This window comes from Oryctolagus cuniculus, chromosome 8 (assembly GCF_964237555.1).
Source record: "Oryctolagus cuniculus chromosome 8, mOryCun1.1, whole genome shotgun sequence".
NCBI lineage: Eukaryota > Metazoa > Chordata > Mammalia > Lagomorpha > Leporidae > Oryctolagus > Oryctolagus cuniculus.
In genome coordinates, this window is record NC_091439.1 from 117,119,896 (window position 1) to 117,145,986 (window position 26,091).

The 26,091-nt window shown below is 53.5% G+C and overlaps 1 protein-coding gene across 3 annotated transcripts in view; it reads left to right on the plus strand.

The window, feature by feature from the left end:
* The window catches only part of CSMD1 (CUB and Sushi multiple domains 1), a 2,053,194-nt gene that overhangs the window by 2,001,573 nt on the left and 25,530 nt on the right, over positions 1-26,091 (plus strand). For all 3 annotated transcript variants that reach the window (XM_070047233.1, XM_070047234.1, XM_070047235.1), the window contains 10 exons: positions 20-193; positions 1,508-1,681; positions 13,929-14,117; positions 15,465-15,638; positions 17,124-17,306; positions 21,518-21,694; positions 22,265-22,444; positions 23,329-23,502; positions 23,744-23,917; positions 25,045-25,118. In XM_070047233.1, coding sequence (XP_069903334.1) covers positions 20-193; positions 1,508-1,681; positions 13,929-14,117; positions 15,465-15,638; positions 17,124-17,306; positions 21,518-21,694; positions 22,265-22,444; positions 23,329-23,502; positions 23,744-23,917; positions 25,045-25,118 — 1,673 coding nt within the window. The remainder of the gene's footprint in view (positions 1-19; positions 194-1,507; positions 1,682-13,928; positions 14,118-15,464; positions 15,639-17,123; positions 17,307-21,517; positions 21,695-22,264; positions 22,445-23,328; positions 23,503-23,743; positions 23,918-25,044; positions 25,119-26,091) is intronic.

The window sequence follows — 26,091 nt, forward strand, 5'->3', positions numbered from 1 at the left end:
TGGACTTGCTTGCTTTCAGCTGGCCACTGCGGCTCCCCGGACCCTATCGTGAACGGCCACATCAGTGGTGACGGCTTCAGTTACAGAGACACAGTGGTCTATCAGTGCAACCCTGGCTTCCGGCTGGTGGGGACCTCCGTGAGGATCTGCTTGCAGGACCACAAGTGGTCCGGGCACACTCCTGTCTGCGTCCGTAAGTCCAGCGCGCCAGCTGCTCGACAGCTTCCTGCCCTGGGACAAACACGTTCAGTCCCCAGATAGACCGAGGGAGGCTGTGCCGCTCACCTGGCACAGAGCGGGCCCCGCCCGGTCTCCAGCTTGCTCTCCCGACCCTTGGCCCATGCTGTTTCCCTCCCACCCTCCTGCACACGCAGTGAGCTTTGGTTTGCCTGTTGATTCGCTTCAGTGGGTGCCATGGCTTCCTCCCCCTGGCATTGTCACAGGACAGACTGGGTGGACACGATGGTGAGTGACAGGGCAGACCCTGAGCTGGACCCTCAGCTTGCTGGCTCCCAGAAACCATACCCCCTCAACCCTCTGTGCTGTGTTTGCCGTCCTTTCATGGAGAATATGGTTTTGTCTTTCCGTAGAAACTGGTGAAAATATACAAAATGATTATCTTCACCTGCTACACCCAGATTTAAATAGCGACTGCTGATTTTTAGGACACAAGCAACCCCGATTCCAAGATTCTTCTTGAATGGATGGTTTTGCTAGCGCACTCTTTGTTGTCCTGTGAATTAAGCAGAAGCAGTTTTGTCACTACAGGGAGCTGGCAGGTGTTCTCGGTGCTAGTGCTGTGATAACATAAAAAGTTCTGGGATGACAAGATAAATGAGGAGGGAAATGCCAGTTTAATCACCATCCTGTGTTTCTTTTGAAGATCCCTTGCAGCTCTGTGCTGCCCTTATTTGGGTGGGAGAAATGACAATTTCCAGCATGGCCAAGGGACGTACACTAGAATTCTTGATGACAGTCGCTCTGGAGTATGCACAGTTATTTTGCTGATTTCGTGATATTTAAGATGATATTGGAATAATTTATCCATAGACAATTGAAGGTGCCAAACAAGTGGATGGAATGCTTCAAAATGAGGATTTCACAAAATTGGCCTTTGTGTCCTCGGGGAAAGTACTCACAAATCATGATTAATCCAAGCATCTCCAGCACCTCTTGTTTTCCACTGCTTCATTTTTCAATCGTTTGATGTCCTGTCACTTTCTGAGTAAGAAAATCACGATGATGATAAAGAATGTCTGGCAGGGGTTGGTCATTTTCCTCCATTAAAATAGCACCCACAGTCTCAGCCTGGGGTCCACCCACGATGTCCAAAAGTTGTGCTTTGGAAATTTATATTTATTAAATAAAAGTTAAAAAAAATAAAAAAAATCAATAAAAAATCAACAATAAACCAAAGGTAAAAGCCACGTGTGCTGTGACACAGCCCCTTCAATGGTCAGACCAAGCGAGCGGGACGAGCAGTGACGCCACCTGTCCTCTTCCGCAGCCATCACCTGTGGCCACCCTGGGAACCCGGCCCACGGCCTCACAGACGGCAGCGAGTTCAACCTGAACGACGTGGTCAACTTTACCTGCAACGCGGGCTACTTGCTGCAGGGCGCGTCTCGAGCCCAGTGCCGCAGCGACGGGCAGTGGAGTAGCCCTCTGCCCACCTGCCGAGGTAGGATGGCACGCGGGAGACGGGCGCTGGACGGGAGCGCGGCAGGCTCTGCGAGCCCCAGGGCTCGGGTGGGCTGCGCCTCAGCGCAGGGGTCTCTGCACTCCCTCTCACCCGCGGGGTGGAAGCGTTTCTGAAACAATGCACCCATGCCTCCACCTTTGACTGTCAACTGCCACATCAGGAGTCTCTCCTCCCTGTACCCAGCGCTTCTCCCCTTCTCTGCCTCGGTCAGTCCTGTTTACTTAGCATCGCTGGGTCCTTGAGTTGATCCACAGCGCGCTCACTGCTGCTAGATGCCAGTTATTTATCTTGGATTCTTTTCTTTAAGAATCGTCACGTAGACTTTGATCAAACTTGTGTTTCCAGAACATTCTATGCTGCAGTTCTGTGTTCGTGTTTCTAATCTCTAAGCTGGTGATGTTTAAGATTTTGTTCTGGTTCCCATGCCAACCTCTCTCGTGTGGATGGTGCATCGTGCGTTGGTGTGGAGGTGGCGGTAGCAGGATATTAAAACCTGGGCTAATGAGGTGCCCCCTGGTTCCCGAGGGGCTTCGAGGGAGCTGGGTGCAAATGGGGCCAGAGCAGAGTGGACGTCCAAGGCATTTTTCCCTTGTGCACAGCATGAGCTGGCCACGAAGGCACAGAGCTGTGGCACAAGGGCTCAATTGGCGTGTTTGGCTTAAGCTCAAGGGCTCAAGTCTCCTAATTCTACTTTCCCTTAAAAGACAAACTTCAGGATGAGGACGTCTCTTCCCTCAGCCAGCCTGAGCCGTAACAGCAGGGAAGTCAGGGTGAGGGTGGCCCAGAGTCTGTCTCCCAAGGTGGTGAGGGCCACACAGCCGGGACCGGGTCACTGCAGGGTGCATGTTCTCCCAGGCAGGAACCAGCCCTAGAAGCCGGAGCTGCCGCAATGACAGCCCCCTTTTTGCCTAAACGTAGGCCCCTCAAAGGAAACAGAAGGGATAACCTTTTCATTCTTCCTCCCTTGCTACCTTCTTGTGCTTGTCAGTCACTGTAATGATGAGAAGGATCTGAGATGAGTTGGGGCCACACGGTCGCTCCCAACCACAGCAAGCAGGGCTCAGAAGTACCTCCTGCTGTCCCCTCCATACGCCGTTCCCCAGTCTCTGCAGGTGACAGCTCTGCAGTGGTCGCCCCTGAGGGTGGACCAGGGCCCTCAGCAAGCCCAGCGCAGACTCGCCTGGAGCTCCCGCCTGGCGGGAGCAGAGCTGGGCTCCTGCCAGGTCCCACACTTCCTGGTCAGACATCTCCCTGCACTTGGCTTCTCGCAAGAATGAGTTGATTTTGAGTGACTACAAAGTCTGGGAATCTCTGGCCTTGTTGTGTCTGGACTCGCATAAGGCAGCATTGTGCTCAGTTTCTGTATGTTGTGCAGTGATGCCCAGAAGCAATGCATCGCCCAAGAGCCCTTAGCTAGCCAGCTAGCTGCACCCATGCGAGTGCATAGCCCAGGAGCACTTAGTTAGCTGCCCCCATGTCAGAGCATAGCCCAGGAGCACCTAGCTAGCTGCCCCATGTGAGAGCATTACCCAGGAGCTCTTAGCTAGCTGCCCCATGCGAGTGCATAGCCCAGGAGCACCCGGCTAGCTGCCCCCATGTGAGAGCATAGCCCAGGAGCACCTAGCTAGCTGCCCCATGCGAGTGCGTAGCCCAGGAGCACCTAGCTAGCTGCCCCCATGCGAGAGCATAGCCCAGGAGCACTTAGCTAGCTGCCCCCATGTGAGAGCATAGCCCAGGAGCACCTAACTAGCTGCCCCATGCGAGTGCATAGCCCAGGAGCACCCGGCTAGCTGCCCCCATGTGAGAGCATAGCCCAGGAGCACCTAACTAGCTGCCCCATGTGAGAGCATAGCCCAGGAGCACCTAGCTAGCTGCCCCATGCGAGTGCGTAGCCCAGGAGCACCTAGCTAGCTGCCCCATGCGAGAGCATAGCCCAGGAGCACCTAGCTAGCTGCCCCCATGCGAGAGCATAGCCCAGGAGCACTTAGCTAGCTGCCCCCATGTGAGAGCATAGCCCAGGAGCACCTAGCTAGCTGCCCCCATGTGAGTGCACAGCCCAGGAGCACCTAGCTAGCTGCCCCCATGTGGAGCTGACCTAATTTGCAATCTTTTCTCATTCTTTATGCTTAAACTCAAGTATTTCAGAATTGTAGTTATTAGAAAGAGTAGTTCCCCCCTTGTGTCTCTCACCTACTTTTGCTGGTGCTAACATCTTATAAAACCACAGTTCACTAACATCACCAGGATGTTGGCTGTGGCATGGTGAACTTGTGGAGCGTCCTGGGAATCCCAGGGTACCCCTCACCCTGTCTCACCGCCTGCATGTCCCCTCTCCTCACTGCTGGCAGCCCCACACCTGGCTTCCCCGTCTGTCACCCTCTCACTCCAAGAGGACGTCGTGAAGGACTGTGCTCTGGTAGGAGACTGTGAGGGATTGACTTTTCCCAATCAGCAACCGTTCTCTGGAGAGTTGTGCAAGGTGCTTTTCTCAGCTGAGTGACAGCCCATGGGCTGCATGCACAGGCTATTTAACCGTGTGTTCACCAGAGGAAGTGCGGTTGTGTCCAGTTATCGCTACTGCAAGCAGCACTACTGGAGGTGTTCGCTGACCTGCTTTATGTAACTGGACTTCTTCATTTCTCTGGGGAAAATGCCCAAGAGTGTGAAGTGTGTGTCCTGTGGTCTCTGAAAGTTTAGTTTTCTGAGACACTGTCGAGTGGTTCTCCAGAGTGCCAGTGCTCGCTGGTCACCCCGCAGACACAGGGGAGCCCGGTTCCCACACCTCCTCTCCAGCACTGGGTGCTGCTTGGCTTCCAGCTGTGCCCAGGTGTGCAGGGACTGCACACGGTGGTGTCCTGAGAGCTGGTGCTGCTGAGCACACACTCACCTGCCGTATACCTCCTCTGTGAGACGCACCTTACACCTTTGCCCGCATTCTAACCGGAGTGACGGGACCGTTCATTTGTTCGTGCTTCTAAGGTTGAGTTTCGGGAGTGGTCTGTTACTCCTTATCCAACCTCAGTTGTCCGGCACAGGAGCGGGAACCTTCCTGCCCATCTGTTGCTAGTCTTTCCATCATACTAACAGTCTCATTAGCAGCCAAGTCTTCAGTTGACCAATTTTTCCTTTTATGGATCATGCTTTTGGTGTTAAGTCGAGGGACTCTGCATGGACTTAGACCTTGAAGATGAGGTCCTGTATTTTATATAAACTTTTGCATTTTATATATTCTGAAATATGTAGCCCATTTTTGTAGAATGTGTTCAGTTTTGTATAACTTAGGTTTTGGAATAAGGACTTTTTTTTTGCCTATGGATGTGCAAGGGATATTGGTTTTAAGTCATTTAATAATAATAACAGGAATTGTTCTAACATTTCTAATATGATGTAGCAGACAAAATTAAAAATTTACCTTTAAGCACCTGTACCTAATTTTATAAATTGACATTTTAAATCAGTTGGCGCTATGCAATCCTTGCTGTGTGGATGACTGTGCCCACTTCCTACCAGAGACACAGCATATAGAGGGTTACATTTGTGCCTTTTCCACTCGAGGAATGGTTTTCATAGAAGTTAGGGCGGAAAGATCAGTTTTGCCCTATAAACCGTCAAGGATATAAAATGAGGGGTTACAATGAAGCACGGCCAGCTGTTGCCCGGCTGGGGGGCTCCCCGGTACCCCAGGCCAAGTGACTGGCGTGAGGCCGGTGCTCGCGTCTTCACCCCAAACACAGGCACTGCGAGAGTCAGCTTTGTTTGAAGGGAAAGGATGGAACCTTGCAGGAAATGCTGCTCTGAAAGGAATGCCCATCACCAGTTCTGTTCAACAAGCCCTAGTGTTCACTCAGAAACACGGCAGACGCTGCCTTAGACTCGGCGTTAACTTTACAACCAGTGGAGCAATCCACAACGTCTGTTCACGGATAGTCATCACACACACCAGATTAACTCTCTATTCCATTTGCCGTGTTGTACAGATACTGTGTTCCGGATGTCCACACCGCAGGTGGACAGTATCATATTGAATTCGTGTGCCACCGTCACTGAGGTGAAGTGACTCCAGGCCAGCACTAGGTAGCTCAAGTCCCCTCAGTGCACATCCTAACACTTGATGCACTCCGTCTGTAAAACACTAAACATAGGGTGGACACCTGATGCCGTGGCTAGGACGCTGCCTACAGCACCTGCAGCCCGTATCAGAGTGCCTGGGTGGACTCCCATTTCCCCTCCAGTCCCGGTTTCCTGTAGGTGTGCACCCAGGGAGGTGGCAGATCACGGGTCAAGGCGCTGGGGCCTGCCACCCAATGGATGGCTCCAGTGCTGCTCCTGGCTCCTGGCTTAGCCTGGCCTTACCCTGACCATTGCAGACGTTTGGGGACTGAGCCAGTAGATGGAAGATTCTCTCTCTCTCTCTCGTTCTCTCTCCGCTCACTCACTCTCTCTCTCTCTGTGTGTTTTCAAACACATTAAATAAATCAAATTATAAAGTTTTTAAAAACACACAACAAAATTTGATTTATTCAGTCCAATAAGTGCTGCATTCAATTGAATGAAAGTTCAACCTCACACTTGGTTTTAATGGTAAAGTTTTGCCTTCTCCTAAAAGAATTGAAAGTAGCCTTCCTGAGAAAACAGTCAGCATGTGGGGGACTGGGGTTGGGGTGCATCCTGCCCTTGGCTTCCATGCCATAGCCTCACGCTTCACCCTGAGGCCGACGCTGGCAGAGGTGAGAAAGCACCCTCTCGGCTGTGGTTGCCGTGATGCTGGTGATTCATGACCAACCCTGGACAGGACGGGTGACGTGAAATCCCAGACGGACAGCAGCACTCACTCATCATGTCGTCAGCCTTTGGAAAGACCTCCCACGTGAGCTGCAGGAACCCACGGACTTGGGCCATCGTCCACTCCTCCCAGGCCTGTTCGCAGGAAGCTGGATGGGGCTCAAGCCCGGCATTTGATACAGGACACAGTCGTCCCAGCACCCACTCTGAAAGCTGGAATTCTGGTGAAATCTCACCCTTTTGCTTGTTACACCAGGCCCTTGGGTGAATTTATGTATTTATGAATATATATGTCTACATGGGACCATCCATTGAATACTGACCTAAACATTCCTGAATTAATCACTGGCCCTCAGCTCTCCATGTTGTCCTCAGAGGAGAACTGAAACACACACACCTGCCTGACACATGAGGTCTGGAATGGCCATCGGGAGACACGGCTGTAGAGTCTGCCTCTTGTTTATATGGTTGTAAGGATTTAGGAAAAGATTAAACACCCTTCACCCAACTCTGTTCCCCACCCTGTTAGAAAAAAAAATTATACAACTGAAGGAACGATTAAGAATGAATACCCGAGATTTCAGTCTCCCGTGTCTTCCCGCAGGTGCGCAGCCTTGCTGTGTCAATGCCTTTGTGGGATCAGAGCCCTGTGTCTCTGTCCCCTAAAACTGGTCCATATAATGTACACCTATTAAGTGCCTGCTGTATTCCAAATGCCTTACTGGATGCTGTTGACACAGAGATGGATAAAATTGCTCCTGTTTGGGGTGGATAACACGCAGGGACCAGGAGCTAGCCGGCAGGGAGAGTGTCACCGGGGCTCTGACATGGCATGTCCTCGTTACAGAAAGGATGCCGTGGGCTCAGAACAGTGGGTTTTAGCTACGGAGGGCTTCCATGTACCAGTGTCCCGTTTCCTCTAGCCTGCCCCGGGACAGAAGAGGAGAATAAATCAAACGTTTGCCATTGATTGATCATTTTCGGTACTTGAGGTGCTGGCTCTCAGCCCCGTGCTGCCCATTCACAGCATGAAGTCACTGTGGGTGAGAAAGGCTCTTTGACACCGAGTCTTTCCCTGCCGCCCTTCCCACAGGAAGTACTAGCGCTGTGGGAGGAGGCAGGGGCTGGGCTGAATGGCAGAAGCACTGGGCTCAGGTAGAAGGTCAGTCACTGGGTCATCCCCCAGCTGCCCAGCTGCCAGGTTTCTCCTCTTTTGGGGGGGATTTATTTTACTTATTTTAATGACAGAAAAGGAGAGGGAGAGGGAGAAAGAGAGTGTATGAGAGAGAGAGAGAGGGATCTTCCATCTGCTGGTTCACTTCCCAAATGGACACAATGACCAGGACTGGGCCAAGCTAAAGCCAGGAGCCAGGAGCTTCTTCAGGGTCTCCCATGTGCGTGCAGGGGCCCCAGCATTTGGGCCATCTTCCACTGTTTTCCCAGGCCATCAGCAGGGAGCGGAATGGAAGTGGAGCAGCCAGGACTAGAACCAGTGCCCATATGGGATCCCAGCATTGCAGGCAGCAGGTTGATCTGTTCCACCACAACGCCAGCCCTAGCCTGTTTTCTTTCTTTATTCATTTGAAAGGTAGAGTTAGAGAGAGAGAGAGACAGACAGACAGCAGACACACAGGTGTTCCATCTGCTGGCTCAATGTCCAGTAGCTGCAACAGCCACATCTGGGTCAGGCGTAAGACAGGATCCAGGAACCCCATCCAGGTCTCTCCATAGGTGGCAGGGCCCAGGCGCTTGGCCATCTTCTGCTGCTTTCCCAGTTGCAATAGCAGGAAGCTGACTTGGACATGGAGAAGCTAGGACTCGAACCAACACCCATATGGGATGCCAGTATTTCATGCAGTAGCTTAACCCACTGTGCCGGCTCCTACATATTTCTGACATATAGTATTATCTATACATGATTTTATGTACAACCTAAATGTAACCTACATTTTATCTTTGATAAGCAGTATCTGTGTAACCGTATATCTTGCAGAATTCCCTATATCATTCAGGATAAGCTGAATGCCTCTTTGATCAAAACCCAACACTGTCTAGAGTTCAGTTACGAGCCTTCACGCCTGAACCTCAGCCACTAAGTGAGTCCTTTTACATGGAGTGTTTATTATGCTGTCAGTAAAACATTGTGGAAAATACATCCAAAGTCAGGTAATAATGGAGTGAACAGAGGGTTAAAAATTAGCTCTTCCTAAGTTGATCCTATAGCTTGGTTAAAATCCATTATGGGAAAATGCGCTTGTGAGAGGCCCCAAGACAAGCTGAATACAGCCATGTAAATTACGTAGGGTTCCTTTGACAGCATGAGTACTCTATTTGGTAAGAAGTCACTGGGGGAGGGCTACAACTAGCTGTGCAGGAGGCGGAGGGAGGCAGGTGGGCAGAGACAGGTGTGAGCAGGACCCCAGGCCACCTCGCTCCTGTGTCGGTCAGAAAGGTGAGGCTTGGCCTCCTGGGGACAGCAGCAGTGTTCTCACCCGAGTGATGGAGGCAGAGCCCTCTGTTGGCTGGCTCCTGACAGTTCCGAGTACACACATGTACCACGGGGCACCCAGCTCCCAGTGGGCCCTTGGTGACCCTGCCTTCCCTTCTCAACACAGAGCTGTTTAGCCCAGTGGAACAATCTGTTAGAATAACCAGTCAAATTGATTGTAACATTTCTTCAGGTGACATGGACCGTTTCCTTTAGACCTCACCAGTTACATTACACAACGATTTTTTTTTTTTTTTTTTTGGACAGGCAGAGTTAGACAGTGAGAGAGAGAGAGAGACAGAGAGAAAGGTCTTCCTTCCATTGGTTCACCCCCCCAAATGGCCTCTACGGCTGGCGCACTGTGCCTATCTGAAGCCAGGAGCCAGGTGCTTCCTCCTGGTCTCCCATGGGGTGCAGGGCCCAAGCACTTGGGCCATCCTTCACTGCACTCCCGGGCCACAGCAGAGAGCTGGCCTGGAAGAGGAGCAACCAGGACAGAACCAGCACCCCAACCGGGACTAGAACCCAGAGTGCCGGCGCCACAGGCAGAGGATTAGCCTAGTGAGCCATGGCACCGGCCTCACACAATGATTTTTAAAGAAACTTTTATCAGAAGAAAACCATAGGGAATCAAAAGGAATATTTGCCTATTTTACAAGTGATTGAAGGACTGCAGATCGGGTGCTCATCAGAAGAGAGGAGTTATGGGTAGCAACGTTGCACGTTGCCTTGTGGTTCAAGTGCACCCAGGATGCTTTGGGCCTTGGTGCTCCTGCCCGAGGCAGAGCTGCTGACATAGGGGCCCATATGGTGCTTGTTAAAAACGGGCTGAGGACCGAACGTGTCCTATTTGCAGTCTGCCATCTGAATGAAATAGCCCCTCCACCTTTCTCTGTCCATCGCTGGTAGCAGGAAGAAAGCACTGGAGAATAAGTGTCGGGCTTTTCAGGGGCGTGGGGTGTGAGCGCAGCGAGGATGCTGGCCTCGCCTGCCCTCCAAGTCAGGGGAATCCAGGCCCCTTTGGCCCCAGAGAGCTGCTCGTGCTGTCCAGCGAGGGCCGCATCACAGCGACCTTGTTTCCATTGTGAGGACCACAGAGAAGACGTCACCTGCTCCTGCGAGCTCACTGTGCCTCCACCAGTGTTATTGGACACTGCTTACAAAAATTTCAGGCAGAAGCTTAGTCCACAGCATTCTGTTTTTTAAGTCTTAATTCTACCATTTGTATTTAGTTTTCCTTTTTGCCTGAGGACTGTATTGGAATTAAAAGAAATCATATTCATGGTTTGCTTTTCAAAACAAACACCAATAAAAATACATTTAGCCCAGGGCTGGCACTGTGGCGCAGCAGATTAACACCCTGGCCTGAAACACCAGTATCCCATATGGGCGCCGGTTCGAGACCTGGCTGCTCTACTTCTGATCCAGCTCTCAGCTATGGCCTGGGAAAGCAGTAGAAGATGGCCCAAGTCCTTGGGTCCCTGCCCCCGTGTGGGATATCTGGAAGAAGCTCCTAGCTCCTGGCTTTGGATCGGGCCAGCTCCAGCCATTGCAGCCAACTGGGGAGTGAACCATCGGATGGAAGACCTCTCTCTCTCTCTCTCTCTCTCTCTCCCCCTCCCTCCCTGCCTCTCCTCTCTCTGTGTAACTCTGACTTTCAAATAAATAAATAAATAAATACCTCGAGTCCAAGGCCCATCCCCCACAACAGTAAGCTCTTAGGAGACGTTGAGGCTACATCATGCAAACATGTTGCTTGTGGGAGGTGATGCTGATGCCCAAGCTTAGTGGGCGGCTGGGGTTCTGCCTGGACTTCCGACCTGAGACGAGTTCGGATGCTCAACCTCCACCTACCTCAGAGGCTTCAAAGTAAAACCCACTGATGCCTCAGTTCGCCATTAATTTATGCATTTTAATTCATGAATAATTATAGTGAAAAGTACATGAGGGAATATATTGTTTTTAATGTAAGAAATTACTCCTTTTTTTCCCTGAGAACTACAGGTGTGACTCAAAATTACATTATTCAGCTCAAATCATTGAAGTCTTCCATTTGTCACAAATACCAGGATGCAAGCAACATATGGAAAGCTGCAGGGTTACTGTGGGAGGTGCATGGCCCAAGGAGCACAGAGACACCACTGCCCTGGCTGTGGTGAGCTCTCAGGCCATGCCCTGTGCCCACCCTCGCCTCATGGTCACCCAGCCCAGACCCACGCGTGCGCAGAGAGAAGGCTCAGACGAATGCGTGTGCAGAGAGAAGGCTCAGACGAATGCGTGTGTAGAGAAGGCCCAGACCCACGCGTGCGCAGAGAGAAGGCCCAGACCCACGTGTGTGCAGACAGAATGCCCAGACCAACACACGTGCAGAGAGAAGGCCCAGACCCACGCGTGTGTAGAGAAGGCCCAGACCCACGCGTGTGCAGAGAGAAGGCCCAGACCAACATGTGTGCAGACAGAAGGCCCAGACCAGCGCATGTGCAGAGAGAAGGCCCAGACCAGCGCATGTGCAGAGAGAAGGCTGAGACCAACACGTGTGCAGAAAGAAGGCCCGGACCCACGCGCGTGCAGAGAGAAGGCCCAGACCCACACGTGTGCAGAGAAGGCCCAGTGTCTGTGAAAAGCTCGCGAGGAGCCTGGAATTGGAATCTGCCATCTTCCTGTGTCATCAGAGGGCGTTCACAAATCATGGGCATCAGTCGTCCAGCGCGAGCCCAGTGAGGAAAAGCAGGCGGCTGGCACAGCCCCAGTAGTTCGCCATTGCCCCAGGGTCGATCGTCAGCTGTCTGCAGTCACTGCGTGGGAAGAGGCAGATAACTGGGTCAGAGGGCGTTACTGGTCCCCAGCATTCTCAAAGGGCCCTGGAAGCATGACCCCGAGGCACAGACCTTTGTATTTGTGCTAATTCAAGGATTCTTAAGGTGTCTGTAAGATACCTTACGCATTAGGCATGCGTAAGAGAAGGGATAAAGAGGTTTAATGAGTAAACTTTAAAATATCATTGAGAGCTGCAAGTATAAAAAATGAGAGGAATAGCCATTTGGAATTCACGTCACCAAGAGACACTGTCATATCTTCACAGGGGCTTGAACTCCCGACCAGCCGCCTGTTCCCATTGGAGCAGTCTTCATGCCTTTGGTCTGAGCATCCTAGTAGCATGTCCCCTGGCCCTCTGGCATGCACAGATGGCTTCATGAAACACGTGTGTGCGCTGACTTTCTCACCCTGGGCCAAGTGTGCGACACAGCAGCATTCTCGTTCTTCCGGCTAATGGAACTCCGTTCGCTGTCGGGTTTGTGCACCTGGACACTGAGCCCTCATGGTCTGAGGACGGGATGCTGAGATGAGCCTCCCACAGGTCTTGGGATTCATTTCCGTACTCCCGGCGTCGTGTCACAAACCGCGGGCAGAACGTGGCTTCTGCAGGGCCTGGCGTGGACTCACAATCCCTCCACGCCATTGCTGTCACGCCGTCTCCACGCTGCCAACCTCTTCCCGCCAGAGCAGAAGGAGGAATAACACAGACAGGACAGACTGGGCACTAAGGAGCATTCCCGCGGGTCGCTTGCTCTCCACACGCGCCTGTCCACAGCAGGAACGTGCGGCTACAGTGTTCTCTGTGCGAGGTGTCCGATCATGGCTGCTTCTGTGCCCCTGGCACAGCACACCAGGGGATCTCCTAGGCAACCTCGGGAGTAATCGGGAAGGATTATAAAGGGACTTGTCTGAGGCAGCTCTATGCAGGACTAAGAAAGTTCGCAGGCTGGACAACGGCAGTGTTCGCGTGCACACCACCTCCTCCCGGGCTCCGGGCCTTCATTGCCGGCCAGCATCTTTGCACTGTTTTAAGGGTGTCAAGGGGCTGGGGCTCAGCAAAATCTCGCCTCTATGTTCCAGAAGGTTTTCCACAATGACGGCGTCACCTCTCACCACGGCCGGGGAAAGTTACAGCCGCGGTCACAGAACCCTGTTGCTGAGCTCACCCGGGCTTATACCCACCTCCAGGGAGCCCCGGGCCTGGAGAAGGGCCGGCACAGGGGCTCCGGCTGTCCGGCCAGGCTGTCCGTGCTCCTGCTGGTGCCAGAGCCGGCCTGGCCTGGGCAGGTGGCGCCAGCCTTCCAGGAGTGTCACGTTGCTTCTGAGCGGGGATGCGGGTATTTCCGGGGTTTGTGTTGCGGCCTAATCACAGAGGCAGTGCAGGATGGGGCTCTGGGAATATTTGCTGCTGGGTTGTTTGTTTTGTCTTGGACGCACCAGATCTGGAGACTTCCTTCTGCCAACTCCGGGTTCCTTACAAGCAGCGCTGTCCCCCCACTCTGACAGGGCGCTTTGTGAGCCTGGGTCTGCCCTTCCGCTTCCTGCTTGTTACAGATGGCAGCTTGCGGGAGGCGCTGGCACCTGCCTGAGACACACCTGGAAGCACCAGCGCAGGAGGCCCACTGCAGGTCACGGCTGCAGCTGTGCGGGCTTGTGGCTCCCTGCCTCCCGCCAGCACCCAGGCTGACGGAGGAACCCGAGCATGGGCGTGCACTCTCACTGGGGGCTCGGGCCTCACGGCAGAGGCCGGCTGCACCCACATGTCTAACAGGAGCAGTGTCGCTGTCACTCACGTCCGACATTAATGGGAACAGCTGTGGTCCTACGTGTCACAGCATTGATGCACCAAGGGAATGGCCGCTGCACTGCACACTGCCCTGAGATCCACACTTGAGTACAGACCCTCAGACTGAACGCCAGCCAGTGTCATTTATCCATTCTTAGAACGTACACACAAAGCGGGAAGACATTGTCACTAAGGAGTCGTGTAAGGGAATTTGCCTGGTATGTTAACGTGGCCATGGGAGCAGAGCTCTCGCTGGGATTGTTAGCAACACCCTGGTCCCGAGTGGTGGGTGGAATTCTCGGCTGCCCCTCCTCTGCTGTCCCTAACGCTGAGCGGGGTGCTTTGTCTTCCAGTGGTGAACTGCTCAGACCCCGGCTTCGTGGACAACGCCGTCCGCCACGGGCAGCGGGGCCTCCCGGAGAGCTTCAAGTATGGCATGAGTGTCCTGTTTCACTGCAAAAAGGGGTTTTACCTGCTGGGGTCGTCGGCCCTGACCTGCACGGCGAGCGGCCTGTGGGACCGCTCCCTGCCCAGTTGTTTGGGTGAGTGGAGATTCCTTGCGGGCTTTGCGCCACGGGGCGCCAGAAGAGCTCCGACAGAACACGTCGCATTTTTGTGTGTTGGGGGAAGGGTACCGGGTTCCACCACTCCCTGCCCCCCTCCCTCACCAGTCAGGTCAGTTCTAGGGGTGTTAGGCCCACTGGACCAAGAAGCACCAAACACAACTTACGTTCTTTTTAAGGGGAAAGGGAAACCCTGAGGTGAGCGCTCGCAGCCCTGGCCCCAGAAAGGGACCCGGGCCATGGGACTCCCTCTGCAGCAGCTCTGTCTGCCTCCACTTACCCTGCAGAGCGGCTTCCTCTGTGTGGTCCCAGCCCCCCGTCTCTCAGCCTCGCTGTCTGCTGTCCCAGGTTCAGAAATGCTGGCACAGGGCTTGTCGGTGCACTTCCGTCCAGGGGACCTGCCCTGAGACCCGTGAGTGGGTCCCCTGCAGTCAGTGGTGACTACGATAACAAACAACACCAACCACCACGCCAACATGGCGTCCTCCTGATTAACCCGGCATTGCCGGGAGGGTGAAGGTGCTCTCCCTGGCAGAGCCACAGATGGCTGCCACGGTCCCTCCTGACAGCCCCGCAGCACCCCGTCTGTCAGTGTGTCAGCAGCAAGGGGCACTCCCCAAGAAGGCCATCCTCGGCCTTCTGTCACTAGTGAACTCGGGTTGTCCAGGGCCGCAGGGAATTGGAGGAAAAGCTGTTCCTTGCTTTGGCTTCTTTTAAAATCGCGCAAAAGCAAAGCGGTTCTTGAAATCATAAGCTTGCCTCCTTCCCACGCGTCCTGTGTGCATCAGGAAAGCAGAGAGCAGCGCCCACAGCACACGGCTGGCGCTGCTCCGCCCGAGAAGTGCGGGCCGGGAATGGGCTGGTGCGGATGTTTTTCTTCCGAGTTTGGCACATGACCTCTCACAGTGTACGTGGAACCGTGTCTCCACCTCCCCCTTTAACAGCAGAGCTGGCTTCCAAGGAAAAGAAGGACGATCACTAAGAGAAGGAAAGGCTGAGCCTTACGTAGCAGGCGCACGTGGCAGCGTGAGGCCTCCGCACCGGCTGTCTGCGTCTGCTTTCCCTGCCTTCGCTCCGGGGATTCGCCAGAGGAATTAGCTCTTTTTTTCTTTCCAAATCATTTCCTCTCGGTCAGGCCTTTCCTTCGCTTGGGTAAATGACCACGGGGCAGTGGCCCCATCTGACGTGGCTGTGTCTTACCTGCAGGGGATGGCAGGGACATGCCAGCACGTGTGTGCAACCGTGTCAGCCCAGGGGCTCACCAGCGCAAACTGGTTCACCCGGGGCACTGTGCTCACTTACCTGTGTGCTTTTCTTTTCCCTAAGTCATATCGTGTGGGCACCCAGGGGTCCCAGCCAACGCCGTGCTGACCGGAGAGAGGTTCACCTACGGGGCCACAGTCCACTACTCATGCAGTGGGGGCCGAAGCCTTGTGGGCAACAGCACCCGGGTTTGCCAGGAGGACAGTCACTGGAGTGGGGCCCTCCCCCACTGCACAGGTGAGACGTGCCCGTGGGGACCTGGGAACCTGTGTGTGCCCACGGGGACCAACACACGTGCCCCTGGGACCTGTGTGTGCCCACGGGGACCTGTGCACACGCCGCTGGGGACCTGTGACCTGTGTGTGCCCACGAGGACCAGCGCACACGCCCCTGGGGACCTGTGTGTGCCCACGGGGACCTGTGCACACGCCCCTGGGACCTGTGTGTGCCCACGGGGACCAGTGCACATGCCCCTGGGGACCTGTGTGTGCCCACGGGGACCACTGTGCACACGCCCCTGGGGACCTGTGTGTGCCCACGGGGACCAACACACATGCCCCTGGGGACCTGTGTGTGCCCACGGGGACCAACACATGTGCCCCTGGGGACCTGTGTGTGCCCACGGGGACCAGCGCACATGCCCCTGGGACCTGTGTGTGCCCATGGGGACCAGCGCACATGCCCCTGGGGACCTGTGGGTGCCCTCAGGGACCACTGTGCAGGAACACGTGGCAGCAGAACCCAGCTGCACATGTCTCTGCCGTGTGCCGTGGGGGTGCCAGGCGCCCGTCACTTCCCTCTCACGGCTGCAGGAGCCTGTGCCCTCTGGCTCACAAACCAGCTTCCCTTGACGCCATGTGCCCTGGCCTGTGCTTTATTGTTTTTCTCTGCTTCCTCACAATCCTTCCATGTTTTGGCACCATATTGTCAGTCGTGACACCGATCCACTTAGGAACATTCTTTCTTCATTCTTCTATGAGTATTTTTAAATTCAGTTCAGCTCAGTGCATCAGCAGCTCTGGACATGGCTATGCAGAGTCACCCCTCTCATTTGCCTCCTGGTGCACCCCCTCTGCTGCCGCCTCCCTCCAGAGGGCACCTACTGCATTCACCATCCCCATTGCTTCACTGCTCCCAGAGTCTCTCATTTACTCTCACAAGTGAATTGAATTGGCTGTTTTGATTTGTGACACAAGAACAGTCTATTTTTTAAAGATTTTTATTCATGTGTTTAAAAGGCAGAGTTAGAGAGAGGAGAAAGAAAGAGAGATAGTTCTTCTATCAGCTGGTTCGCTCCCCAAATGGCTGCAACGGCTGGAGCTGGGCCGATCCGAAGCCAGGAGTAGGAGCTTCTTCCAGGTCTGCCACACAGGGACCCACGCACTTGGGCCATCTTCCACTGCTTTCCCGGGCACAATAGCAAGGAGCTGGATCAGAAGTAGAGTAGCCAGGACTTGAACGGGCGCCCTTATGGGATGCCAGCACTGCAGGCAGCAGCTTCACCCACTACGCCGCAGTGCCAGCCCCAAGAAGAGTCTCCTGTGTTCTTGCGCTTTGGGCTTGTCATAAAGAAAATCTCTCTTCCCAATCACCAGAATGCCATCCAGCCAACCGCCATGTTGGATATTTAATTGAACGGCTTTCCACTGTGTTGAAACCTAACAACTTGTGTCAACCAAGTCTTGCACGCCTGTAAATGACCGCTTGTGTTCACACCCACAGGGAACAACCCTGGGTTCTGTGGCGACCCAGGGACCCCCGCCCATGGGTCTCGGCTTGGGGATGAGTTCAAGACCAAGAGCCTGCTCCGCTTCTCCTGTGAGATGGGCCACCAGCTGAGGGGCTCCACCGAGCGAACCTGCTTGAGCAACGGCTCGTGGTCGGGACTGCAGCCCGTGTGTGAGGGTGAGTAGCTGGAGCCACACAGCTCGTGCTGAAAACTCCGCAGAAACCCCAGAGGTGGGGACGCGCTGTACAGTGAGACCCTCCCCCGGCCCCGACGCAAGTCCGTGATGCGAGCACCATCCGCGTCCTACTGCATGCGTGGAGAGATCCGGCCTGAGTGAACATCCTTCACGCTGCCCCTCATCCTATGAAAGTTGGCAACCCGAGTGGAGGCTTCTGGCTTCCCCCGATGGCCCTGGGGAACGAGCGGGCTTAAGGAGCCATGAGGATGAGCAGTAAGCGTCCCAGGCAGGAAGTCCTGCAGGCTGCAAGCAGGTTTCAGTTCCGGTCATTGCCAGTCTGTGGGTGGCCGTGTGCAGAGCACCCTGCTACACGGCAGCTCGGACGTGTTCTGGGTCCTGTGTCATTTGCAGGGAATCTGTTCGGGTGTGGTATCTGGGAGGCATGGTAGGAAACGGTGAGCCGCCCCACCAGTGAGTGAGGAAACAGCTGGCACGTTATAGATGCTGTGCCCAGTGTCGCCCACGTCTGCCCCCAGCAGAGGTGCACGGGGACAGGATGGACGTGATTTGTTTAGAGCTCAGGAGATCACGTTTGGAATTCAGACAGATCAGACCATGCGTGTGAGGAATTCCTTGCGAGCAAACTTCTAATTAAGTGTGTGTTTGGTAAGTGTGAAACACTTCCTATATAATTTGGCTCTAACAGAAACAGAACCAGAAACACAAATCAAGATTAAGCTTCAATTCTTCTCCTCTTTGCCATAATTCTTTCTCTTTCTTATTTTATATTTTGGTAAGTAACAAATAATATATGTCTATAGACTGTATTATCTATATACCTATATGTCTATAGACTATTATGTTACTATGTTACAGCATTCTGTATATAATAAGATAGTCTATGATGCATATACATGCCTGCATATGTAATACAGATTTGTGTGTGCGTGCATACATCAGTATAAATGTATGGCCATATGTTGATCCTCATTTAGACTCAAAGATTATATTGGGCTGGCACTGCAGCTCACTAGGCTAATCCTCCGCCTGCGGCGCCGGCACCCCGGGTTCTAATCCCGGTTATGGTGCTGGATTCTGTCCCAGTTGCTCCTCTTCCAGTCCAGCTCTCTGCTGTGGCCCGGGAGTACAGTGGAGGATGGCCCAAGTGCTTGGGCCCTGCACCCACAAGGGAGACCAGGAGGAGGTGCCTGGCTTCTGGCTTCGGATGGGTGCAGTGCGCCGGCCATAGCACCCTTTGTGGGGGTGAACCAACGGAAGGAAGACCTTTCTCTCTGTCTCTCTCTCACTGTCTAACTCTGCCTGTCAAAAAAAGAAATTATATTGGACTATATATATACATATATATGTGTGTATATATATAAAAGTTGTACGCACCTGCTGCCTCGCCAGGCACATTAGCAGGGAGCTAGATTGGAAGAGGGGCAGAGAGGACTTAAACATCCCGGATGGGACTCCCCAGTGGACCACTGTGCCGGTCCCTAGATGTCATTCTGTGCAACTGCATATCACAGTTCCGGTATTAATTTATCCTTCCCATTAAAAGGTTGAGGGCTGCATCCTCTCTGGAATTTTATTTCATGTTTAGAGCGTTCACTCAGATGTACGCAGGCGGCAGCCAGACACTGGGTGTGAGCCGGGGGCATTTTAGATGCCTGGACATGGAGTGCTCTCAGCGGGACAGCCTTTCAGCTCTGGAGGTGGCACAGACAACAGCGAGCCCAAACCCTGCTTTGCAGCCTGAGCGAAGCGTACGATGAGCGCAGCCTTCATGGCCGCCCCGGGAGCGGAACACAGACCGTGAAACCCGGGGCTGTTCACCTGGGCCTGCGCATGTTCTGTCCCGTGCACCGCCGTGTGCTCCAGACTTGCTGACCCAGAAGCTGAAAGGAAACGGTGGAGAGTGAGAAATGTCATTCTAAGGACCCTCTCTGGGCCTGTAATGGAGCCATGACTTCTAGTCTAGTGAAGTGTACATGGGCTCATCTGAATAACAGCTTCATGAGATGCCACTTCTGCACTGGACCTAATGCAGACAGTGCAAAGAATTCTTAAAATAGCATCTGACTTTGCTAAGGTTAGACCTTTTAAAAAATGTCCTATAAAACCCTGAGAAACTAACTTATCCATCAGCAGCTAAATACACAAAGGTGCCGTGAGTGGCTGGCATCATGGTACGGTGGGTTAAGCCACCGCCTGCGATGCCAGCTTCCCACGTAAGTGCTGATTCATGTCCCGGCTGCTCCGTTTCCCATCCAGCTCCTTGCTGAAGGGAATAGGAAAGCAGTGGGAGATGGCCCCGTGCAGGTCCCTGCCACCCACATGGGAGACCTGGATGGAGCGCTGGGCTCCTTCCTGGGTGCAGCCCAACCCAGCTCGCTGCTGCTGGAGGAGCTAACAGAGGGAAGATATTTCTGTCTCTCTTCTTCTTTCTTCCTGTCTCTGTGTAACTCTGCCTTTCCAGTAAATTAATAAATCTTTTTTAAAAGTAGCATGAAAATGTTGCAATGCTGACAGTATTTCTCAAATGTTCTGGGCCTGTCCATACTGCATTGCACAATGCAAAAATCTTGCAAAGCTGGGTGAGCATTGGAAAGTAATCTCTGAAATGGCCAGTGCAAACTGGAAGCACATCATTGTGAAATGAAAAGAAAGAATGAGAAAGAAAGGAGGGTGGGCGGGAATTCTCACTGTGCTCCTAAATGTGCCCCCCACCCGTGGATTTTTGTTCTATCAGGAGCAAGCCAGAGAGGATAAAGGATGTAAGCCAGGTCTGGGATGGGCTTTGTCCCCGCCTTGTAACTGAATGCCAGTCAACATTGTGCTTACCAACTCCACTGCCATGGACCACTTTGGGTTTTTCCTCTCTCAGAGCCCCCTCCATGCCACTATGGATGGAGGACTTTGACTCTAATAAATCCTGCTTTTAAATATAAAAAAAAGAAATACATGAAATCTGTTCACGTTATATAAATAAAAAATAAAAAGAAACTGAAAGATAGGATTTAGGATGCTTTACTTAGAAATGCAAAATGCTTGAAAGGGTAAAGCACTTACCGTGGTTGGGCATCACACAATGTATACATGCAATAAAGCATCACACAATGTATACATGCAATAAAGCATCACACAATGTATACATGCAATAAAGCATCACATCACATGATACCCCAGGAGTGTGTGCACCTGTGTAGGTCTACTAGAAATAAAAATGCTGGAGTTAATTAAAAAAACGTGTAAACCCTATACAACATTGCAGCCTGTGTACCTCCATGTTTTTAAGAAAAATGTGTTTTCAGGCTAGATGTGAAAGGGGAGCCAATAAATATGCAAAAACCATTTTGAAATCTGCTGGTCATTTTGGGTAGTCCTGTGATGCAGTAATTAAATTGTAGGCAAGCATCACATTCTGTATTTGTCTGCCTATTGTGCATTTTCGTGCTAGGGTTAAAAAGAAACATAACAATCCTACTAAATACACTCATCTAAAATGGGCAAAAACCAGAATTAGCGAATGAGACCCTCACCTTGAAACGCACCCAGCAGCTGCGGACTGTTCCCGTTGCCGACTGAGGAGGGCACGGGCAGACGTGGGGCGCAGAGCCGCCACCCTGACCTGCAGCAGCCAGGCCTGAGTGCCTGCACGTGGTGCGGCCGTGTGCGGGCCTCTTCCCGCGTGGTGGCGTTGAGACGAATTTCCCATCCACTGGGGTGCAGCCAGTCAGAGTCCTCAGCACTCTTTTGCCAAAATGAGTTCTCCGCTGAGTTTGTAATCACAGCCCGTACGTGCAGGGGCTGCTTCTGTGTAACACACACGCTCACGGAGTCCTGGGGGTTCCGTCTCGGTGTGAAAAATGAGCTCAGCCCCGAAGCAGCACGCCTTGGGTACCCAGTGCTCCAGATCTTGTTTCAATTTGATGGGAAGCATGCGCTTTGGAAGAGGCAGCGTGAGTTTTCAGCTTCACACGCGTAGCTCCCCGGTGAAATAAACCTGCGAATCCCATGGCAAAATGTGGCTCCCCGGTGAAATAAACCTGCGAATCCCATGGCAAAATGTGGCCGAGATCTGCGAACATTCTCGGTGCTTTTGTAATGAATGTGCAGCTGCTAAGCTCCGACCCTGCCTTCTCCCCAACTGGTCCAAGCCAGTCAGCGCTGGTCCCAGGTCAGCCCTCTGTGTTTCCTCCTCAGCCGTGTCCTGTGGAAACCCCGGCACGCCCACCAACGGCATGATCGTCAGCAGTGACGGCATCCTCTTCTCCAGCTCCGTCATCTACGCTTGCTGGGAGGGCTACAAGACCGCGGGGCTCATGACCCGGCACTGCACCGCCAACGGGACCTGGACCGGCACGGCTCCGGATTGCACAAGTTAGTAACCCGCGTCGCGCTGTGCTCCAGCCCGGTGCTAGCAAATCCGCTTGACAGAAGCAGAGAGAAGCAGACGTTGCCGTTTGAACGAGTTTTATTAGTTTTTGATTTCATGGAGAAAACAGGGAGGTGTGTGTTTGATTTATATCTGTGTTTGGAGTGAGTCTGTTTCTTGGGTACCCAAGCGTTTTTCTCCACCGTCTTACGTGGGCGAAGCAGCGCTAAGCTTCTGGTTCTTGGGTACTGAGACTACAACACGTCCAGCCTGTGTGTCTGTGGGAAGTTCAGTCTCCAGGGAGGGAAAGTGTCTGGGCCTGACCCTGGCCGAGTGGGGGCCCCTGAGCCCGGGCAGGGCCGGCCGTGGGAGGGCGCTGGCTTCCCCACAGCCAGCCACCCGGAGAACAGAAATGGGGCTGCCAAAGACACAGGCTCCTGAGAGCAGGTCGGGGAGATGGGCCAGCGCAGGACTGCGTCCCTTTCGGGATTCAGTACTTTGAATGGCAGCTGCAGGACCGTGATTCCCCCTTTCACGACGCTTCTGCTTCTCTTGCTCTACCCTGCTGCCGGCAGTCGTGAGCTGCGGAGACCCCGGCACGCTGCCCAACGGCATCCAGTTTGGGAGCGACTTCACCTTCAACAGCACAGTGAGCTACCAGTGCAACCCTGGCTATCTCATGGAGCCTGCCGCGGCGGCCACGATCCGCTGCACCAGGGACGGCACCTGGAACCAGAGCAAGCCGGTCTGCAAAGGTGCGCCCTGCGCACTGGGCGGGTACTGTGTGAAGCCGCGTTTTCTTTGACTCAGCTTGCATTTACGAAGCCCTCATTTGGGCTAAGAATCCTTGAAAATACACTTACCAGTATCAAATCACTCTTTTTATGATACTCTATCTACCTATCTATCTATCTACCTATCTATCTATCTGTCTAGCTACCTACCTACCTACGTATCAGCGGTAAGTGAAGGAACAGGTGGTGGTGTCTCCACTGGGCTCCCAGGATCCAGGGTTTTGTGTGGACGGGTTCTCGTGATGCCTCCAGGACCCCTAAGGCCTGATCCACGGCCCCCTGTCCTGTGATGGCCACCTCTTTCCTCTCTGTCCCCTGGGAGGTTAAGGGTCTTCCTGTCTTCCGTTCTTTCTCTCAACTCCTAAGGCTGCCCCTGTTCCATCCGGGGCCCTAAGTGCACCGTGTGCTGGGAGGTTCTAGGTGCGGTCATGGCAGCAGTGGTCTTGGCCCTGGGACTCTGTGTACACACTTGCAGGCTCCCGTTGCTCTTTCTCATACCCCCTGCGTTCATTAGAGTCGGCACGGGCGGGGCGGCGTGTCCCTGCAGATCTCTGCCGTTTGCCACCCGCCTCCCCTTGCTGGCCCCTCCTGGGGCCCCACACTGCCTGCCCTCTCTGCTCAGGGCACTCGGGCCCCGAACCTCACAGGTGAATCCTCAGTCCTTGTGAATCAGGAGCTTGGGCGGCCAGGGCAGGGTGCGTTTCCCACTGCTGTTGTGTTCACCGTCTCCCTCAGTAACTCGCTTGTGACAAGCACCCGTGGGATGGCAGCGCGGGCGGGCTGAACCGCGGGGCCGCGTTGGGCGCTCTGGGATGTGGCTGACCGCTGCTTCTTCTTGGAAACAGCGGTGCTGTGCACTCAGCCTCCGCAGGTGCACAACGGCAGGGTGGAAGGCAGCGACTTCCGCTGGGGCTCCAGCATCAGCTACAGCTGCGTGGACGGCTACCAGCTTTCTCACTCCGCCATCCTCTCCTGCGAAGGGCGCGGCGTGTGGAAGGGAGAGGTCCCTCAGTGCCTGCGTAAGTTCTGAACTCCGCCCGGGCACAGCCTAGGGGGGGGCGGGGGGGCAGCACGGTGTTGAGCGGTCCCAGCCCCACCCCTGTGGCACTGGAGACAGTGGGCCTGGGGCCAGGGGCTTTCCTTTCAGGCGTCCAGGGGTGACTGGCAAACCTGAAAGAGTTAACAGAAACTCTTCAGGTGAGTTCTGGGTCTAACGGGACCCAGGCACCCCGGGGTGACGTTTTGGGTTGTTTCCTGCAGCCGTGTTCTGTGGAGACCCTGGCACGCCCGCCGAGGGGAGGCAGAGCGGGAAGAGCTTCACCTACAAGTCGGAAGTCCTCTTCCAGTGCAAATCTCCGTTCATCCTCGTGGGGTCTTCCCGAAGAGTGTGCCAAGCCGACGGCTCCTGGAGCGGCGTGCAGCCCATCTGCATTGGTAATGGCTCTGTGTGCCCTAGAACTGGACCGCGTGTGGTTGTGGAGATAACATCCCCATAGGGAACGCTCTGTGCAGGGCACCATTCTCTGTGCACACAGGGATCAGCTGTGCCGATCACAGCCTCGCTAAGCCGGAAGACTGCGAGAGTAACGTTGCCCTCGGTCCCGAGGTCTCCCGCTCTCCAAGCATCTCAGCTGGCTACACTGTGCACAGAAAGGCAGGGCTCCTGTCCTGGCCCCAGACTCCCCCACCACAGAGACAGCACGGCCTGCTGCTTTGTCACTGCACATTCCAGTCTCACTGTTGGGTTAATTTTGACCACCCAATTTTACCGAGCTTCATTTTGCAAATTTGCAGTAAAGAATAATGATTTATAGCCCTGGTTGTTTTCTAAGAAATGCAGTGGTGTCTATTTAAAAAGGAAGACAGATTAGAGATAATCTAATGGAGGCATTATTCTTCATAATTAAAGGAATGCTTACTGTCAGTTGACTTAAACTCCTGGTTCACGGGCGCCATCTCTGTCCTCTCCCTGGCAAGCGGCTGCCCTGGAAAGCAGGCGATGGAAATGTCGATTCCGCTTCTCTGTGAGCAGCCGGAGATCAGTGAGCGCCGTGCGGGCTCCCTGACTGCTCAGGGCTGTTTGCAAAATGTCCCCGTGGTCTCCCATGTCCCTCTGCTCACGAGCGCTGAGTGGCCCCCTCGTTTAGAAATCTCGAGGAAGTAAAACCCCAGAAATGTACAGTAATACAATGGATGGCCAAATGAGATGGACAGCAACTGAACCCTCCTAAACCGAATGATATTTGTAGAAGACAATACATTTGCCAGCTGCATACGGGAGAGTGCAGTGGAGAATGGAATGCGCTTATTCCTCTACGGGAGGGAACTACAAAGCTGTCACAGTCTGAAAACAAACTAAAGATCAACATCTAGGGAAGATGTCTGAGGAAAGCCGAAAATGGCACGCACTGGAACTTTTAACCTTCACGAAAAACACTTTGGACATTTGCCAAAGCAGAAATTTCTCAGCTTCAAAAGAAGTTAGAGTTGAGTAAAATATGTTAGAATGATCACAATGATCATAACTAACCCTGTTTTTTTTTTTAACTTGTGAATTTCAGATCCTGCTCATAACAGCTGCCCAGACCCTGGTACCCCGCACTTTGGAATCCAGAATAGCTCCCGGGGATATGAGGTATTCCACTTCCATTTCACCATTCTTTTTTTTTAATGTTTGTTTGTTTGTTTGTTTATTTATTTATTTTTGATAGGCAGAATGGATAGAGAGAAACAGAGAGAAAGGTCTTCCTTTTGCCGTTGGTTCACCCTCCAATGGCTGCCGTGGCTGGCACGCTGCAGCCGGCGCACCGCACTGATCCGAAGGCAGGAGCCAGGTGCTTCTCCTGGTCTCCCATGGGGTGCAGGGCCCAAGCACTTGGGCCATCCTCCACTGCACTCCCTGGCCACAGCAGAGAGCTGGCCTGGAAGAGGGGCAACCGGGATAGAATCTGGCGCCCCGACCGGGACTAGAACCCCGTGTGCCGGCACCGCTAGGTGGAGGATTAGCCTAGTGAGCCGCGGCGCCGGCCTTCACCATTCTTTTAAAAATAAAATGTCATCGACACGTGAATCTGTATGTCTATTGTTAATTTTTTAAAGATTTATTTTTTTATTTGAAAGAGTTTCAGAGACATAGGAGAGACATAGAGGGAGACATGGAGAGAGACAGAGAGAGAGATCTTGCATCTGCTGGTTCACTTCCTGAATGGTTACCAGGAGCCAGGAGCCGGGGGCTGCAGCCAGGTCTCCCACACAGGTGGCAGGTGCCCAGCACTTGGGCCTTCTTCCACTGCTTTTCTCAGGCCATAAGCAGGGAGCCGGATCAAAGTGGAGGAGCTGGGACCCGAGCTGGTGCCCACACGGGATGCTGGCATTGCGGGCAGCAGCTGCATCCACTACCCCACAGCCCCCGCCCCATGTATGTCAATATTTATTACTGTATCTTTTTTTGTGTTGCACAAATAGATTCATTCAAAGAGGATTCTGCATACGTTTTTACTATCAAAATCAGGATATCCTTGGGGCCAGCATTGTGATGTAGTGTGTAAACTGCCGCCTACAATGCCGGCATCCTGTGTTTGTGCTGGTTCAAGGCCCAACTGCTCCAC